Source organism: Tyto alba, unplaced genomic scaffold (genome assembly GCF_018691265.1).
Source record: "Tyto alba isolate M040663 unplaced genomic scaffold, T.alba_DEE_v4.0 Super-Scaffold_2, whole genome shotgun sequence".
NCBI lineage: Eukaryota > Metazoa > Chordata > Aves > Strigiformes > Tytonidae > Tyto > Tyto alba.
In genome coordinates, this window is record NW_024881282.1 from 19611103 (window position 1) to 19629784 (window position 18682).

The window sequence follows — 18682 nt, forward strand, 5'->3', positions numbered from 1 at the left end:
GCACCATTGCTCACTCCATGAAGACAGAAAACACAGCTTGCTCCAGAGGTCAGATCCTTCTAGATCCACAGCATTACTCGAGAGGAAGCTCCTCTTCTGTGGGGAAAGGCAGGCAGGACGTGAGATCCATATTTGAAAAGCCACCTCAAAAAATACTCTCATTGTGAAGTATGTAACTGCTTCTTCAGAGCTTTTACCAAAATGCACCAAAGGTGACTGGCTAACATTTCTCTGCCAAAGAGGAAGTGTCAACCTAACTCATGTCTTAAGTAAGGCCTCTCCAAATGCCCAGGCAACTTGGAAATACCATTTGGTAAGTGTACAAGCAGAAGGACACATTTCTGCTCTGTGGGTTTCCAATGTTCATTCTTTTATGCTACCCTAAAGATGTCACCTCATTGTAATAAAATGTCCCTTAGCTGAAGGAGAGAGACTACTGAAAGGCCAAGGAATAGGAATACAACTGGAAAGCCACCCTGTTCATCACTGGGAAGGGGGAGGATGAGGATGGTGTTAGCCCCTTTTACCAAGAATATAAAAAGCATATGTGGAACTTCAGAGAACATTTTATTGTAGAGTAACTTGGATCTAAAGACAGATAGCATGAAATTGAGTTGAATATGGTTGTCTGTATTTTTCCCAAGCCACCCAAGCCAGTACTTGAGACAAACAGCTCATCATCTATTGTGTCTGCAACATGGATCAAGAAAAGCTGGCCAATGGTGTGCAACCATAATGAAAACCACCTGGAAGGGGCTGCAACCACCTGTCTGGAGGTGAACAAGGCCCGATCAGAGTCACTGGAAAGTTACTAAAAGGCTGGATGTGCCCTACCACCTCAAAACCAGGGAGATACTACACTGTGCTCAAGCTTCAGCTTCTTCATATGCACAGGGATCCAAGTCCCACGTTCCCACACAACAATTGGAAGGGTGTCCAAACTAACCCATGCATAGGTGCTGTGGGAGTCTGTCCCCACCATAGTAAAAGCCCAGACAGAGAAACCTTTTCACCTACTGGAAACAATTTTTCAGGTCTTTAAATCCTAAAGAAGAGTTGATTGTCAATGATTTGACAAGATACTGGGAGTATGGCCAAATGCACTTTCACAGGAATGACTAACAGGACAAAGTGTATGAAATACATCAGTACAAAGCAATTTAGACAAAAAAGTCCTCCTACTAGCTAGCATGGTCTAGACAGAGGGAACTGAGAAATGCTAGGCCATACCTACATCTGTTTTGTAGAGTCTTCTAATACAAATCAAAAATCAAACATCCAAGAGGTCATCCTCAAGCATGGGCAGTCAGCTTGTTCTCCTGCAGTCAACTGGGAAAAACTCAAAAATTAAAAGTTTTGGAGCCCAGGTGCCGTGAAACAGAACGGTCTCTGAACAGGATGTCCAAGCTGGGGGATGTCAGAAAAGCAGAACTGACAAACCTGCACACAAGCCTGAAGCAGTTTTCTTATGTACTAGTGGTTTTGTGGAGTAGGGAAAGACAGACAAGGCAAGATTTGTGGACCACGAGCAGCTCACCTGCCACTGATCTGAGAACAGCTCCATTTCAGAGTAAGTCTGGAGAATTTTTTGTTAACATCCATGGAAAATGGTTCACGAGGAAAGCTGCACTAGTTCAGACCAAGGGTTGATACTGGTCATTCTTCTATCTTGAAGGGTTGATACTGGTCATTCTTCTATCATGAAGGTGCCCAAAAGCAGCTCTCTCGGAGTGGGATAAGGCAAGTGTATGTGCCACCTCCCTACTCTACACTCTTCCAGACTTTAACTATTTTCCAATAAGGGAGTTGTTTTTGTCTCTGCAGTGATTTATTCTGTGAATGTGGTTCTCTTAGACACTTGAATTCACATAGAGTTTTTAAATCTATAATATCATCTGGTAAGTAGCTTTTTTAAAAACTACCTCTTCTTGCTGTGAACATGGCTAGTAGCTTCATGGGATGCAAATACTTTGTATACTGGAAGAAAATGGTTGAATCCTTATACACTCTCTCCACACCACTCCACAAGTCATTTCACAGACACCTGTAAGTCATCCTCCTTCCCTCATGCTGCAAGTTGGCTCTTCTCTAGTCTGAAGTGCCTTAACCCACTCTATTGACAGGATGACAAAAGTCTTTCCATGCAGTTGCTCATCCTTTTAAAATGCTTCTAATGTACCCTTTTTTTGAGATGAGGAGACTTGAACTCTACACAATACCTAAGATATGGCTGATTACACACTTAAGCTATTGCTTTATGATGTTTTCTGTTACAGTCTATTTCTTTTCCTAAAAACTTCTAATGTTTGATACATTTTTTTCTGGCTGCCAGCAAACACTGAAATGTTTTTGGAGAATCACATGTGATAATCCCACAGTCTCCTGCCTGAGTGGGAATGGTGTCTGATGAAAACATGTTTAAGTAGAATTTACAAAGAAATTTAAAAGAATCTGCCAAGAGCTCCAAGATACCAGCACATATAGAACAAAAGTAAACAGTAGTTCTGGTTCCTTCATCTCAACAGAAAGCAAAGAAAAAACTGAAACTATAAAAGATTCAAGAAGTGTAGTGAGACACCCAAAGACCAAAACAGCTTTAAGCAGGGGAATGAGTACGAGGAAGAAGTAACTGAGAAAAGGTATGACAGAGCCTGTAGTGAGTGGTGTGAACACCATGGGCAGAGATCAACTACTGTTTTCCAAGGCAAGAACGAGAAGGCAACAAGCATGGGCTGCAAGAGCCTGGTTCAAAAAAACCCCAGGAGCTTGATGCAAGGTGGTGCTGAGCTACAGAATCCATCAGTGATGAAATTTTATAGTGCTTCAAAGCGGTGAAGTTTATAGAAGAGCAACTCTCAGAGGACTACTAAGTATGTAGAAACTGCACCGTGTTAGAAAAGTAAGGTCTGGAGGCCAGGTGGCTACTCGAAGAAGTATTATGTATTCTAGCCCAACTGTCATAATCTTTAATAAGCACAGAGAGGGAGAGGAGGCTGGACTTGGAACCGCCGTTACCCTCCTACACGTGTATGACAAACCACTGACAGGTTCTGAGGAAGGCCCTGTTTTTTCCCGTTTCCTCCTGGATTTCACCGCTTTGAGCGCCCACTTCTGCGGGCGCGTAACCCCCGCGCCCCGCCGGCTGCGAGGGGTTACCGCGGGAAGCACGCCGCGGGGGACGCGACCCCACGCCGCCCGCCAGCCCTCTCCCCGGCCGCCGCCTACCCCAGCGCGGCGGGCGCGACGCTCCCTCCCGCCCCCCGCCTCAGCCGCCCCTTCCGAGCCGGCGGCGGCGCCAGGGCCGTGACCCCCTTCCGCCTCCCCCAGGCCCGGGGCACTAAAGGCCGCCCCGCCGGCAGCGGCCCGCCGGCCCAGCCCCTCCGCGGCGGGAGGCCCCGGCCGGAGGCGCAGCAGGACACGACCCCGCCGCCCTCACGGGGAGGAAAACAAAGGCGGGCGGAAGGACACACGGCCTCCCCCCTCCCCCCCCCCCCCCAACCGGGCCGCATCACTCCCCGACCCGAGACCGCCACCTCGCTCCACTCACCGGCCGCCAGATCCCTCCGCGCACGCGGACCTCTCCCGCCCCGCCCCAGAGCAGCGGCGCCGGCTAAGGGGCGCGCGCCCCCTGCTGGTCACTTCAGGCGGGGCGGGGCGATCCTGGCGATTGCTCCGCCATTGGCTGGAACGGCCGCGGGCGGGGCGGGGCCAGGCGCTGCGCCCCTCACGCTCCCGCCGGTCGCCGCTGAGGGCGCAGCCCGGGAGGAGGCGGCTCCATGCGCCCGCCTGGGGCCCTGACACCCCCCGTGGGATGCGCCGCCTGAGGGAGGCCTTCGTTTCGCTTAAATATGAGCTTCCTAAAAGCCTAGGACCTGCGCAGAGAGGCACCGCCGTGAACCGCCTCAGCGCTGTCGCCATGCGCAGGTTCCTCACAGCCCGCCATGGCCGGTGCTCGCCGGGCTGACGCGTCTGTCCTTCCCCGCCCTGCCGTGGGGTCCGGCCCCGGGGGACACGCGTGGTTCGGCGTACTCATCTGAACAGGTACAGGAATCTTAGGTAACATATACGTCAAGTTAGACAGCCGTAGGTAGCCGGTCATGTTAGGCGTGGAAATCACAGAAACGAGCTCTCGAGTTAGATGCCAAGCATTCAAAGGCCATGAGCTTTTGACTTCAATACCAGCCTAGCTCCCCAAACTTTTTCTTGATGTAGCTCTGCTGTCCAGTCTTTCCCTTTGAATCAAGCAATACCAGGTTGGAACAAGCTGTCTTTCCTGCATACAGATAGAAGTCAAGCTGATGATTAGTTTCAAAAGACTGCAAGTTTTAAAATACCTTAGTTGTTTCAATTAATTGATTGCATCTTTCCCTTCAGGCACAGAACTTCTCATGCTCCTGTTTCTCATGTTGTGCAGGCACAACAGGCTTGTCTGGCACCTCTTGTCATCTCATTGCCCCAAAACAAAAATTTAATAACATGCTCATCACTGTTTTTTTTTTTTTTTTTTCATTCCTTCTTTATAAAGTCTGGTAATTCACAAAAAATATTTTCATAATATAGTCTTTCTGTTGTTCAGTGACTCTCCTATAAACCAACTCATAGAAAGCTGCCCATCAGATTATTTATAATTAACCCAACAGTAGACTCTCCTGCCATTCTCCAGAGCTAGATGTTCCTATCTGCAATGAGTTGAACAAGAAACTGCTATTTCACCTACGACCTGCTGAACCTTTATCTGCTGTAACACGTTGCTGTGGCTGAATGGAAAGTCCTGCAGTCAGCACTGGACAACTACAAGCAAAGCCAAACTAGTTCTCAGAAGACAGAAATACTAAATTCTGATAAAATATTTCTGCAGCACAGCTTATGTAGGTGGCAGAAAATCAACCTTCCTTGCTACCACAGGATGTGGGGATATGCTGATTTTTCCTTCAGATCCCCATACTTTTTACCTCTCTCCTATTTAGAAACAAAGCCCTGCATGACAGTATAGAACTGTGAGCGTTTCCATTTGATTTTAAAAGACTTCCAAGTAGTTTGGAACTGGCATTCAGTGCATTACCCCCTTTGTCTTTGAAAGGTCTTGCCAAAAAGGCTCTTCATCCTCACATAGAAGATTGTCCTATGTGGAGTGCACCCATATCCACCCATGTTACTACCACTGTTGTAATTTAATCAAAAGAAACCTTTTCCCTGCACTGTTGCAAAGTGACAGTTACCTGACATCTGCATAATATTGCTGATTGCAGTAAGAAATATGGTTTAGCTTCTACAAAGTGACACTTTAGTAATTTTCTTATTTCATGCATGCTTAAAAAGCATTTTATGTGAAAAATGTTCTGCACAGGGCTGATAAGCAAAGGATAAAGGAGACTGGGCAGACACATACTCTCAGTCCAGATTTTTCCTCACCAGGAGGGTTATAGAGATCATGTAAAGGCACACAGCTGTGCGGGGCCTTGGCAGGGGGACATTATTCAGGTTATGAGATCAGATACTACTTGGCAGCAGACAGCTCAAGACCTTGCTTGAATCTGTGTTACAAGACAGTTCTAGAAGGCTCAGGAGGAGCGCCAGTGACCCTGTAGGAAGGAAAACAGGCCATATCTTGCTCTGCAATTTCTTTGGGATGTGAGGACAAATGAACCACGTGTAAAGTGCACCCTGCAAGAAATTTCTTATCAATAATTAGGTTTTATTGTTTCCTATTTTTTTTTTTGGCAGAAAAGTATTTCTAGTTAAACTAATCTCCCATATCCTTTCACTGACAGACCCTTATCACACAGCAGTGACACTGGTGTCTCTAAGATAAGCCTGATGACCTAGAGAACTGCTACTTTACCAATACATTTTCTAGTACTCTGTCAGACTGGGTCAGAAACAAGAACATGAAACCATTTTTAAAAACACAGTTCTACCCTGGAAAGCAATAGCAACTTGTTACTCATAAGGCTTTTGAGTTCTGGTGTTTTTCTTTTATATTCTGTTGTATTTTTTCTTTACTAAAGGAAGTCTATACGTTTCAGTCCTCTCGCTGTAGCACAAGCCATAGCCATATGAAAATGTATAATCAGTTTTGACTGATAGAAAATAACTATTAAATTACAGTTGTAGAATCTCTGCTGTTGCCGTTAAGTCTAAAAAACTTCTTAATAGTTCCCCCCCCAAAAATCTCAGCATTTTTAGGGCTGGCAAACCAACTGCACGTTCATTTGGAAGGCAGCCAAACATATAATGCTTTACAACCATACAAGGATTACTTCTAGTTAATGTCAACATAATCCTACTTCTGAAGACGGATAGTAACAGTGGAAAAACTCTATTTGCTGAACAACTTGCAATATTTCATCTTTGCAAGAGGCTTAATGCACTTTTTCTCCCAATACGGAGCTGTTTTCCTACAGATGCAGGATGAAACGTGCGCTAGAGCCCCGGGGGGTAGCTCTGTGGGCCAGGCACACCACAGCTTCCTGAGACCTTGGGCCACACAGTAGGACAGGCCATCAGTCAGCCACTTAAAAGCTTGCAGTCACTCTCTAAATTCAAGTACAGTAGTAAGTTTTTACCCTGAAACAGCGTGTGGACTATCACCTGTTTCTCTATTGGAGATGCAAATCTTCTTAGAAACATCACAGTGACACATGATCACAGTGACTTCTTTCCATTTTGCCAGGCTTTGTGGATCCCATGGAAGTAATTCAGGGACCACGAAGAAAGCTACAGTCTTCAGACTGAAAAGTGCTCTACTTAAGTGACCACTAGTTACTTAATACCACCTAGTGGTATTGACATTTTAAATGGATTTTAGAAGTAATTAAAAAAAAAAAAAACAACACACACCTGAAAGAGAATTAACAGTATCTACACCTTCATACATTTTAATATCCCCATTGATTTTACTATGCCATATTGCCCCCGATTTAGGCTGTTCTCACAAAAAAATGCCCTGCATTACATGCTAACATACAAACTTGATGGAATTTTCTGGCCAGAGCCTTCTAATGGTTGTTTTTGCTATTTCCCCCCCAAGATGTAATCACTCTGCCATCACAAGAAGCAGGAAGGAAAATATATAAAATATATTTAGCAAAACCAGTAAAATTAAAGTGGAACAGAAAATGCAGTCAAGTAGCAAACATTATGTACAGCAGCAGATTTTACAGGTTTTCCTACACATACCTCTGCACTTATTTCACACACACTTTTTAATGAGAAGGAAGAAAATAGAAATAAGATAGTGTTAAGAAAGAAAACATTTTTTTTTTCCTGAACAGTAAATGGGGTTTATCACTATTTTTTGCTTTTGAAACTCCAATTCAGACTATATATACCTCTAAGAAAAATAAGAGGACACCATTTTCTCAGTCCCTAGAGTAAAATTACACTGTCCTCCTTTTACAGACTATACGGGTACCTTAATTAGTTACACTCACAGGATCTAGACATTATCTGGCCATCTTAAGGGATGTAGGTAACAAACATTTTTAACCAAGATACAAAACAGGTATCTGATTTTTCCAGCTTTCCTGAGGCTGAGTGAATTGTTTAAATACATGTGCGCTTATCAAAATCCATGTTACAGTACATTTTTAACAGTAGTTTGTTAAGAAATCATGAAAGTGCGTAACAGCCTAGAAGCAGGCAAAAAGTACTTCAGAAGAACAGTCTTTCCTTAAAGTGGCAGAAGAATGTAAGCTTCTCCCAAAGTAGTGTTGATCTTGTGTGAGGACATCAGGGATCTTCCTAAAGACTCCACAGTGTGGTGGTGGGGTTTTGGCTTTGTTTTTGGTTGTGGTTTTTTTTTTTGTTTGTTTGTTTGGTTGGTTGGTTTTTTGTTTGTTTGGTTTTTTTGTTTGTTTTTTTCTGAGTTACAACAATCATTGGAAAGAACAAGAGACCATTAGAAGTATCGGTGCAGTTCTAAAATTAAAGCAAGTGTCCTGACAACTTATTAAATGTAGTTATAAATGAGGTTTTCAAATGAATACTTGTGTTGGAATCTAGTGACAACTTTCATTCAGTAAACACCAAAACAGGGATTGGAAGTGGTCTGAATATGCCACAAATGCGAACTGCATCATCCAAAGCAGTAAGTTAAAGCAAATCAAACATCCACACCCTCACAGCCATCAACAGTAGGCCAGACAAAGAGGAGAGGAAAAAGTACATCACACCCAAAGCTCTGCCTTACCCTTAACTTGCAAAGGCAACAGCGTGTCACAACAATCGAATCTGGCAACATCTGACAGATGTTAACGTGAAAACAGTTGTTCCATGAGATTCAAATATAGACGGGAGAAGAACCAGTAACAAGTTATCTATCAGTCACAATGGGTAACTTCAGTGCTCTCTCCGAAAACATAATTTGTCTGGAATGTTTCCCAAAATAAAAAAAGATTTTATTATTTAATTAACAAAAAACACACCAATCGTATCGCATTTCATACAATTCCAAAATAGCACTTTCTCTTTTCCCCCGAAAAATGTGTTGATGAAATGGCAGGCTTTTACTAATCCATGTCAAGATGACACGGGTTTACAGGATAACACATTATGGATCTCTTTTTATTCTTACAGATTACCTTGATTTTATTTTTTTTTTCTCCACATAAGGTTGCAAACATTTTATTTTCTTCTCCTCTTCCAGTTCATGTACAACCTCCTCCTTTCTTGACCTGCCAGACCAATTCTACTCGGAAAGTTGAGCTGTTCTACCTTTCTGCTTATAATATATGGCAAGTCAGTGAAGGAAAAAACCCACCACCAACTCCACCACACAGGACTGAAGGAAATACAAGTTTCATAAAGACAAAATTAATGGGTTTTGCATACACTTACACAAACAAGTGTGAATAAAGGCTTTGTACCCAAATCATTCAAGTTTATTCCAGACCTCATATTTAAGGTAAAGCAGAATAGTTCCATTTTCTACATGAAAGGCTCTTGGATACGCTGCTGCTGTTAATCTCACCAGCTGTTTTCAGGGATTTCCTCAAAATTACCTTAAATGTTTCTGTCCTTCATCAAAACATTCACTGAACTAAACCAGGCCAATATAAATATATAACTGCAATAATTTTACTTCTGAAACCAGTAAAATTCTAGCGATACATACAGCCAAGATGTATAGCAAGCTGTCACCACCATAGTTATCACGTAGTTTTACTTTCAGGATTTGCAAAGCTTTTTTTTGTGCCATTTCCCCCTCCCCCCCCCCTTCTTTTTTTTTTTTTTAAAAAAAAGGATGTGAATGCATGAAAGTAAGGGGAGCAATAGAAAATAGCTGTAGTTTATCCAAATGTAATTGTATTATAGCACATTAGGAACTGCTGCCTGTAACTGAACTTTTCTAATATACACCAAGTAACAAACTGTTAGATGTCACTTACATGGGAACAGATTATGAGATTGGAAAACACTGCCGTGCCACACATCATCAGAAACTGTTTAGATTAAATCTACAGAAAAAAAATGTCAAGACCCAGAAATCAGCATTCCTTCTGGGTAGCCAAACACCACCAATAACAGTGACCTGAAAAGTCACCATTAAACTTTTTTTAGAGTATGAGGGAAAAGACTAATTTGCTTAAATATTCACAGTCACATCTGGTAATTGTAGTCCAGTGTGAGATTCTCCTGTCACACACCTAAATCACAATTTTTTTTTCTGTTGATGGACAAACTCATGCCTTAAGTGATGTAAATTAAAGTTACCACATCAACTTAACTCTGAATTATTGTGCATTCACAGTAGGCAAAGAGCACAATGTGTAGCCTGAGGTTTCATAACATTCCTATTTTTGTTTCTACTGTAAGGAGGTATAACAAATGCTATTTCAGGGATTCAAGACAGGTGAGATTTTAGAAAAATATTAAACAAGAATACACACAAATCACACACGGCCAAAACAAAATAATAAAAGTCTTTAGTGGAAAACAATTTTATCCTCCTCCTGCTTATGGATCTTAAAAATACACAAAGTGTTCATTTCAAAATTGAAAAATCAGTTGTGATAAGGCTTGATTACACAGCCATTTCCCAAGTCTTATTGCAACAATTTGTGAAATATTTCTATGCAACTTATCTCCAACTGTACAGGTAAAACAATACTTGAAATCAACTAGCACTTCAATCTCTGTGATTTTAATATATAAACTCAACGTAGTACTGAATTATACATTTAAAATATTTACATACTTGACCAACAGCAGTACTAGCATTTATTGCCTTAAAACTGCATGTTCACTGCATGGAGGTTCCTTATTTTGCACAAAGGGAACAAATAAGAGAGGATAATATTTTTTTCCTAATTATAAACTCTAGAATGGTTCAATGGGAGATTGAAACGTGCTGGGGAGTGCTATTAGAATGGATTTTATAAATTTCAAGTATCAAGCTGTAATAGACTGGAAAAATCACGAGTGATATCTTTCCCTTGATGTTGGAAGGGTCTTCCAAATCTTTTATAAGAATGGCTTAAGAGGACAGAAAAAGCAGGATGGGGAAAGGGACAAAATGAAAAAGCAGAGTCTACTTTAATTCACTGAGGATAAGGGAAGGCCAGGGAAATCTTACATCTCAGTTGTTAGGGCCCCAAGAAATCTCATATTGAAAAAAGGGTTTTGTAAGAAAGCTGAGAGCTTAAGGTTCTAGAGCAAATCACACTTCATGATCTGCTTCATGATTAGTGCTAGAAAGCATTAATCTCATTTACTGCAAAGGGGGCACAGTCTACTCATATTAGGAAAAAAACTACAGAGGGGGCAGGGCTGGCTCTTTAAATTTGGATTGTTATCATTAGGCTTTGGTTATACTGAGTGACTGGAACAGATATGGGAGAAGTGAGTGGTGTTTGTTCCTTGCAGAAAAGTGTAAAAAAACCAAACCAATCCTTCCCTACCATCACAAGTGGCACTTGTCACAAGTAGAGGCACCAAAGCCTGAATAACTAAGAACTGTCCTCTCACTATGTAGATCAGAACCGAGGCACACAGGTGGGGAATCTTACCTAAGAAGCAGCCACCATTTCAACTGGCTGTAATTGAAATAACTACAATTTACAGCAAGCATTACTGTACTGCAGTAGACCAGTCTTGGAGAATACTGCACCACTGCTGCCTCTACTGGGCTTTATAATTATGAAAATCTTCTGTTTTCATTACAGTAAATCTTACACCTCACAAAACAAAAATTAAAATATTTAGTATTTACATAGCATCTCAGATCCTCAATGCATTTTATAGGCATAAGCTAGCTAATCCTCACAACATCCCTGTGAGGTAGGTAGGTATTATCGCTGTTTTAACGACAGTTCTAGCAACTTGCCAGTGGCCACAGAGGATCCAGTGGAAAAACTGATACAAAATTAGAGGAGCCTGGCTCCTACTCCTGCGCTTATATTCATCAAGCTACTTCCATAAAAAACACCCCTTCTTTATTTAACCAAAACTAAAATTACTTGAAGTGTTTTACAAGAGAAATGCTGCAATTTGTATTTCTGAATTGTTTTACAGATCATAAACTGGAATTTGCTTTACCTTTCAAAGACTTAGATTTTAAATGGACAACTGACTGCTTTGAGCAAGCTTATTTTCTAGAACAACATGGCTTAGATATAAAGGGATTTACCCAGGTAAATACTGGGGCTTTAGTGAGTGCTATGCACTGTCAAAGAGATGACTCCGATTCAAACCCCCTCCCGTTCAACTAGTAGCATTCGGACATGTTGAGAAAACAATTTCTCGTTCCTGAGGAAAATGGTGAGCCCTTTATCACTAAACAATGAAACACAAACCTCTGGGCAATAAGTAGCAGATTCCAACAGTAGTTCAGTGAAGGTAATTAAGGCATAAATGCACATGGAATTGGAAGTAGTAGTAGTCCACTTCTCCCTTGCCCATGTGTATCTGTGCTTTCAGGGTCTTGAATTTCATGACCCAACTAGAGGGTTATGCTTGCCAGAATCAAAAATTATAGGTTGAACAACAGAAAATCATTATGCCAGCATTAGAACTAGCTATTACAGTGGGGAAGGAGCTGGCAAAATGAGGAAGAAGCTACTTGATTTCTAGTCTCAGAATGAAAACACTGGAACAATAAACTGTTCTAGCAAAAAAAGTCTAGACAACTATATTTGTTACAATTAGATCATGCAGCATTTATAATTCAGTTTGAGTCGCCTTTTTTTTTTCCTTCAAAAAACAGGTACATTTTTAGAACCATTATTCACTTCACACAGTGAATGGAAAAATCAATGCAGTGATGCTATAAAAGTTTCAGAATACTTATGTGGAGCCAACTCTCAATGTTCACTAAAAATGATCTGTGAGTCTCTCCTATGGAGTTGAATGAGCCTTTGCATCTCAGTCTACAGCAACTGGATGTGTAGAAGATCACCGAAGGATTTTTTTTTCTTTCTTTTTTTTTTTTTTAAAGGATATAGAAGCCAAATAGTTTAGGTAGAAGCAGCCACACCTACCCAGCAGGAGTATGAATTAACAAAGCTTATTCCCAGAAACTTTTACAACAATTTCATGGATGTCACTAAGCAGAGACATCCTAGCATTTGCTCTAAAAGAAACAAAATGGCATGGAAAGATCCCTGTTGAAAATACAAGAATAGAAGAAAAATTAAGAAACAAGAAAGGAAGAATGTTGTTTAGCATAACATCAAACAGGAAAATTACCAACACCACCTTACTAGGACAGTTTTCCTTTAACATATAATATTAATTTTAAAAGAAGGGCAAAGGAAAGTTTTAAGTAACCTTCAAAACTAGACTTTGAAAGTAAGAGTTCATACTTTATCAAGTCTTGACAGTTAAAAGATGCTCTGTGTGTCTGCTTGTTACAATACAATGGGCCTAATAAGAAAAGTAATGGGTATACACATGACTGTTCTGAATGCTAACTCAATTTGTGCTCCAATTCATCAATATGCAAGAGGATTTTAAAGTTAATAAATACTTTTAAATAGTGAGCCAGCTATAGGATTAAGAAAATGATAGTGACAGAGCTGGTCATAATTTCTTTTATAACTGAGTATATCAGTTATTCAGTCAGATCCAAAAAATTAGAAGGTATTTGCTATGATCTCTTTGCAGACTTTGGCCTAGATATTTGACAACGAGCACATCATGACAAACCAGCAGCTCCTACTGCCACTTATGTTCTCAGGCTTTAATGCCTTTCATCTGAAAAAAAAAAATGAGGTTTCAGAACAGCTGACCTATCCAATGTACAAACTCAGAGAAATTCCAGAAGCAGTTTTAAAAGCACAGCAAAACCCAGCCAAATTTAAAAAAAAAAAAAAAATCTGTCACCAGAACAGTTTAAAAACAGAAGGATCTGCCAGGATCATCTTCTGTGTAAATGCACAGTCAAGAAAACTTTTAAAGAAAAGCATCAGAGTTCCAAGCAAAAAATTGAGAGCAATACCCCGTTCTAAAATACTACGTGAATTACCTTAGAAATAAAATACTAGCTGGGAAAGTACACTATCTAACGAGTTTTATGGTTACTTTTTAATGTGTAAATCTGCCCTAGTCCAGTTTTCACATAAATTAAAAGAGAAAAGTATAATGAGGAGATGGCATTTTTGGCCTTGTGGATCCATGCTTGAGACAGGTATGGATTTAACTAAAAAATAAAAAAGCTTTAGATCACTTATAGCACAGTATTACAGATTTATGTTTTTTAAAAATTCTGGCTATTGTGACTAATTTTGAGATGAATAGCTGAAGAATGGCACAGAGTGGCAAACATGATGCTATACACAACCATGTAAAGGTGTATGCTGTACAATTTATATAAATTTTTAAAACACATGGGAAATATTCAACAGCATAATCTAGCAGAGGTCTTAAACAAGGGCCCAGTTCTGCCTCCTTCTAGGTTCCACAAAAATCAGTTTTACTAGACACGCAGCAGTGGCATTTGCTTCAGTTTTCTCTGGCTTATGACTGAAGACAAAGCAGGCCTTGCTTTTGTATTTGTGTGCTGCTCTCCCTTGTTGGTCCACTATACCCAGAGCACTATATTCTGCTGTTGAAATAGCTATAAAGTGCTGATAATGAAAACTGAGCAAGAGCAGAGCAGCTGGGAGGGCTCTGCAGAAGTGGAGCTAAATTCAGCAAAATCAAAAATCCCCCACAGCACTACACATCCCAATTACCTTTCTCGACTGGAATCAAACAAATATGACCCTTGAGTAAAAGGGTTTGACACCCCTGTCTTAGCATAATTGTTTTAGCTAATGCCCCAACTTTTAAAAGTTTGCCAGTAATTCACACCTTTTGAGTTGTTATTGCTTAAGCAAACAGTTCAGTGTAGAAATACATTGCAGTTGCGTGCAACCCGGGTACAAATCAAAACAGATACTGAAAGTAAAACTACACATGAACCTTGCATTAGACACTCATTCCAAAATGATACGTCAACATGAAGGGCTGCAACAGGTACACAGCAGCTTAATGCCAACATCCTAAACCAACTCTGAAGAGTCAAATCTTGCCTTAAATTTCTTATCTAAAGTATATGAGCTTTTTTTTTTTTTTCCTTTTAAATTAAGGCAATGAAATGGCTACAGTTCCTAAAGTTCATTTTAGGGGAACAAAAATATACACCTTTTTTTTTTCTGAACTTTAGGCAGCAGAACATAATGTAAAAACCTGCATCGCATTAAACATGCAATGTCAGGTTGATGTAGAAAAACAGAACTAAACACAAGTTAAAATACCATTTGGTTTTTCTTCCTCATTGGAACACAAACTCAAACTTCAAGAGAGGAAAAATAAAGCTTAAAATCAGCTAAACTGTTTAGAGCTGTATATGTATCTGCATCACACTCTAACGTGATTTTGGGTAGAAATCTGTACGTTTATCTGGCCACTCATATTTTAAACCAGTGCAGGGGGAAAGGCACTGCATTTATTTTTCATTGTGCCCATATCTGTTTGCACATATATGAAAAAAATTTAAATTCAAATTTTCTGTTCATTCTCTCCCACACACAAGTATGACAGATTGCAGCTAACACATAATAGCAGAAGCTGATTCAAAGTTGACCTCTCCTATTCCACTGTGTTATGTTCAAATTTCCAGGCCCTCTAGAATCTGAGATGGCTGCAGAGAACCCAGAGACAGGTACAGGATTTAGTCAGCATTCAGCATTTCTCAGTGCATTTTGCAGAAAGGGTCTAAATTAGGCATAGAGTTTTGTTGTTTATTTTACACAGAGAAGTCCACCAACATTTGCCATAAATTCTTCTAAACTCTTTAAGAAGGCCATCTTCTGCTTACGGTCCAGTGTAGGAGGAGTGCTGCTTGCAGTAAGCTTGTTGAAGGCATCTGCTAACCGCTGGTAAATTACTGGATCTTGTTGAGTGGACAGCAATGTTTCAACTAGCTCTGAATATTCAGCCTGTTAAATAAACAAGAACGTTGTTACCTTTTTAAAAAAAAGATACAATATATACAATTTCTCTCATCAGGACAAAAAACAGAATCAAAGCTGTGACAGAAAATGATCACCTGATAACCTCTCCACCTGTTAGCCAGTTTCACTGACGAGTGTGTGCCAGAAGCAACTATGGACCTGCAGCCTTTCACCTACCTCTAAACCAGATAAAGCCCTTCAATCGGGAGTTTTAGTATGGCTAAAGAAGCCGTAAGAGCTAGGTAAGTGCTCTGCGGTGCAGAGTAAGAAGAAAACTTTAATGCACACCCTGCAGAATGCCTTCTGGCTCTTACTTAGCATAGGCTTATTCCTGCAAACTGCACTTCTTTTTCCTCACACCTGTCTCGCATTTGGTGTGATGTACCAACCACCTCCTCCCACAGGTTCTGCCTTTTCTAGATTCTCCTCCCTGAGACAGAGAGCTTAGATTCCTTTCTAAGAGTTTCCTACTTACTCAGACAGAAACAGAAGACAAACATGTTAAACGTCACTAAAATGACACTGCCAAGGGGCACCTGGAACAAGTCCAGAGTGATTACTGAGCTCTGGGAGCAACGGTGAAAGACACCGGAGCCAGAATGGCAGTCTCCTCTGCTCTACCGGGGAAGGGCTTGGGTGGGGGTAGACACAACGCAAAGTTGCCCCCTGTGCCTGGTGTCACAGGGTCTTTTTTTGTCTTACGTGACCATGAGTCCCTCTGAGGGGTGAGGGCTGCTAACAAGAGAGAGGATCCATATGACAAGAGTGGCTTAGGAACATCTTTGTCAAAGGCCTGCCAACCTGGCAGGAAGGGCTTTGAAGGACACACTGGGGGATGGTGGTAATGGCTTGTAGGTGAGGAGACAGATACCAAGAATAGTGAGAACATAAGGAAGTGATGGGTTTAAGAGCGCTCATCAGCAAGGATGAAGCAGGTTGAAAGAAGGCCAGCCTCAAATATCTGTGCAGAAATGGATTCAGCTTTGGAAACAAACTGGAAGAGCTAGAGCTCCGTGTGCAGATGCAGAGCTGCAACATCACTGGAGGCACTGAGATGTGGTGGGACAGGTGGCATGACTGGAGTGCTCCAACAGACAGACAGAGGCTCTTTAGAGCTCTTTAGGGAAGAAGAGGACAGAAGATTGCCCTTTATTTGAAGGGGCAACTCAAATTAAGGATGCTTTTCTATGGACTGGGCAACAATCCATTTGAGTGCTTATGGGTCATGATCACAGGAGAGATGGTGAAGAAGACATCATGGTGGGAGCTTGTACAAGTCACCAAAACAGGGTGGACCAAGTCATCCTGAAGCAACTTGAAATCTCCCGATCAGACTTAGGAGATTATCTCCCTGACATTTGTTCAAATGCCAGCTGGGCCACCCAGGGGTGACTTTGCATCTGCTACTCACAGCTAGGAAGAGCTGGTCAGGGATGTGGTAATTAATGGCAGCCTTGGCTACAGTGATCATGAAATAGTGGAGTTCAGGATTCTCGGGAGAGCAAGGAAAGAGGGCAGCTGAGTACAGGCCCTGGACATCATGAGGGCACATTTCAGCTTATTCAGGAGACTGGTGGGTGGAATCCTGTGGGAGAAAGCTCTGAAGATGAAAGGAGCTCATGAGAGTTGACAGGTCTTTAAGGACCACCTTCTCCAAGCACAAGAACGGCCTGCCCCGACACTGAGGAAAACAATATAAACAAGTTGCTACACCAACCCAGCTGAGCAGGGAGCTCATGACTGAACTCCAGTGCAAGAACATATGCAGGAGATAGAAGCAGGGACAGCTACAAAGGAGGAAACCAGAAATACTGTCTGGACAAGAATAATGACAGAATAGCAAAGTTCAGCTAAATCTGAATTTGGCAAGGTATATGAAGGATACAGGAGCAGCTTCTACTGGTATATTAACAGTAAAAGAAGGAACAGGGAAATGTGGGTCCTGCTGCTGAATGGAGCAGGTGACTTAGTGATAACAGATGAAAGAAAAGGCTGAAATACTCAGTAATTTCTTTGCCTTGGTCTTCACTGACAGATTCTCCCAGACCTTTATGGCTAGACAGTGTTCAAAGAAGAGAGGAACTACCAGTAGTAAAGAGGACCAACCCATGGATCTCTTGAGAAATCTTGATGCATACAAGCTCATGAGACCTGACAATCCATCCAAGGGTTCAGAAAGTTGGCTCATCTCATTACAAGGCTGCTGTTAATCTTTGAACAACTAAGAAAATCATGAAGCAAGTACTCCTGGAGACTGTCTCTGAGCACGTGAAAGAGAAAGGAACTGAGAAAAGCCAGTGTGGATTTACCAAGGGTAAATTGTACTTTACCACCCCAACTGTCTTCTGTGATGAAATGACTACGTCTGTGGATGAGCAGAGCGCCCCAGGTGCCTGATGTTAGCAAGTCTTGCACAGCATCCTAGTAACCAACCTGGGACTTTATTGTCTAGGTGGGTAGACTATACATGGGTGAAAACCCACTTGTATCAGCCTCTGAAGGATTGTGGTTAATGACTCACATTCCACCTGGAAGCTGGTTACAGGTGTCACCGAGAGCTCTCATCTGGGCCTTGTCCTATTAAATATTTTAGTCAGTGACCTGGAGGAGGAGGGGAAATGCACTCTCCTCAGGTCTGTGGGTGAAACCAAACTGGGGAGTGCAGACAATGCATTCGAGGGCAGGACTGACATTCAGAGACACCCCGCTGAGCTGGGGGAATGAACTGACAGGAACCTCACGAGATTCAACAAGGACAAATGTAAAGTCCTGCACCTGAAACAAGCTAACCCCTGCAACTATACAGACTGGGAACAGACAGGCTGGGGAGCAGTTCTGCTGAATAAAGGACCTGAAGGTCCTGGTGGTGGGGAGGCTAAGCAAGTCAGCAGTGTGCCCTACCAGCAATGAACACTAGCAGCATACTGGGCTGTATTCTTTATTTGTCTTTACACAGCACTTGTTAGATTACATGTGAAATACTACGTCCAGTCTTGGACTCCTTAACACAAGAAGCATATTGATGAACTTGCATGAGTCCAGCTGTGGGCCACCAAGACTGTGGGGCAGGTGCTGCAAGCACATGAATTATAGGGATAATAGGATACTAAAGCATTCAGACTGCTCAGAGAGGCTTTGGAATATCTGTCTTGGAGGTTTTCAAGACACAGTTGGAAAAAGTCCTGAGCAAGCTGATCCAAATTCAGTGTTGACCCCACTGAGTAAGAGCTTGGACTACAGACCTC

The 18682-nt window shown here is 41.7% G+C and overlaps 2 protein-coding genes across 4 annotated transcripts in view; both read right to left on the minus strand.

The window, feature by feature from the left end:
- The window catches only part of EEF1AKMT1 (EEF1A lysine methyltransferase 1), a 13182-nt gene extending 9543 nt beyond the window's left edge, over window positions 1-3639 (minus strand). Inside the window, exon 1 of one of the 2 annotated variants that reach the window (XM_042792994.1) lies at window positions 3548-3639. The gene's annotated coding sequence lies outside the window, so the exon portion shown is untranslated. Of the gene's footprint in view, window positions 1-3225; window positions 3246-3547 lie in introns of those variants that run through there. The other variant, XM_042792995.1, reaches the window with a different exon arrangement.
- A 3601-nt stretch (window positions 3640-7240) lies between these two features.
- XPO4 (exportin 4) overlaps window positions 7241-18682 on the minus strand; it is an 86192-nt gene continuing 74750 nt past the window's right edge. For both annotated transcript variants that reach the window (XM_042792443.1, XM_042792442.1), the window contains one exon: window positions 7241-15422. In XM_042792443.1, the coding sequence (XP_042648377.1) occupies window positions 15225-15422 (198 nt within the window). In that variant the 3' untranslated portion in view covers window positions 7241-15224. The remainder of the gene's footprint in view (window positions 15423-18682) is intronic.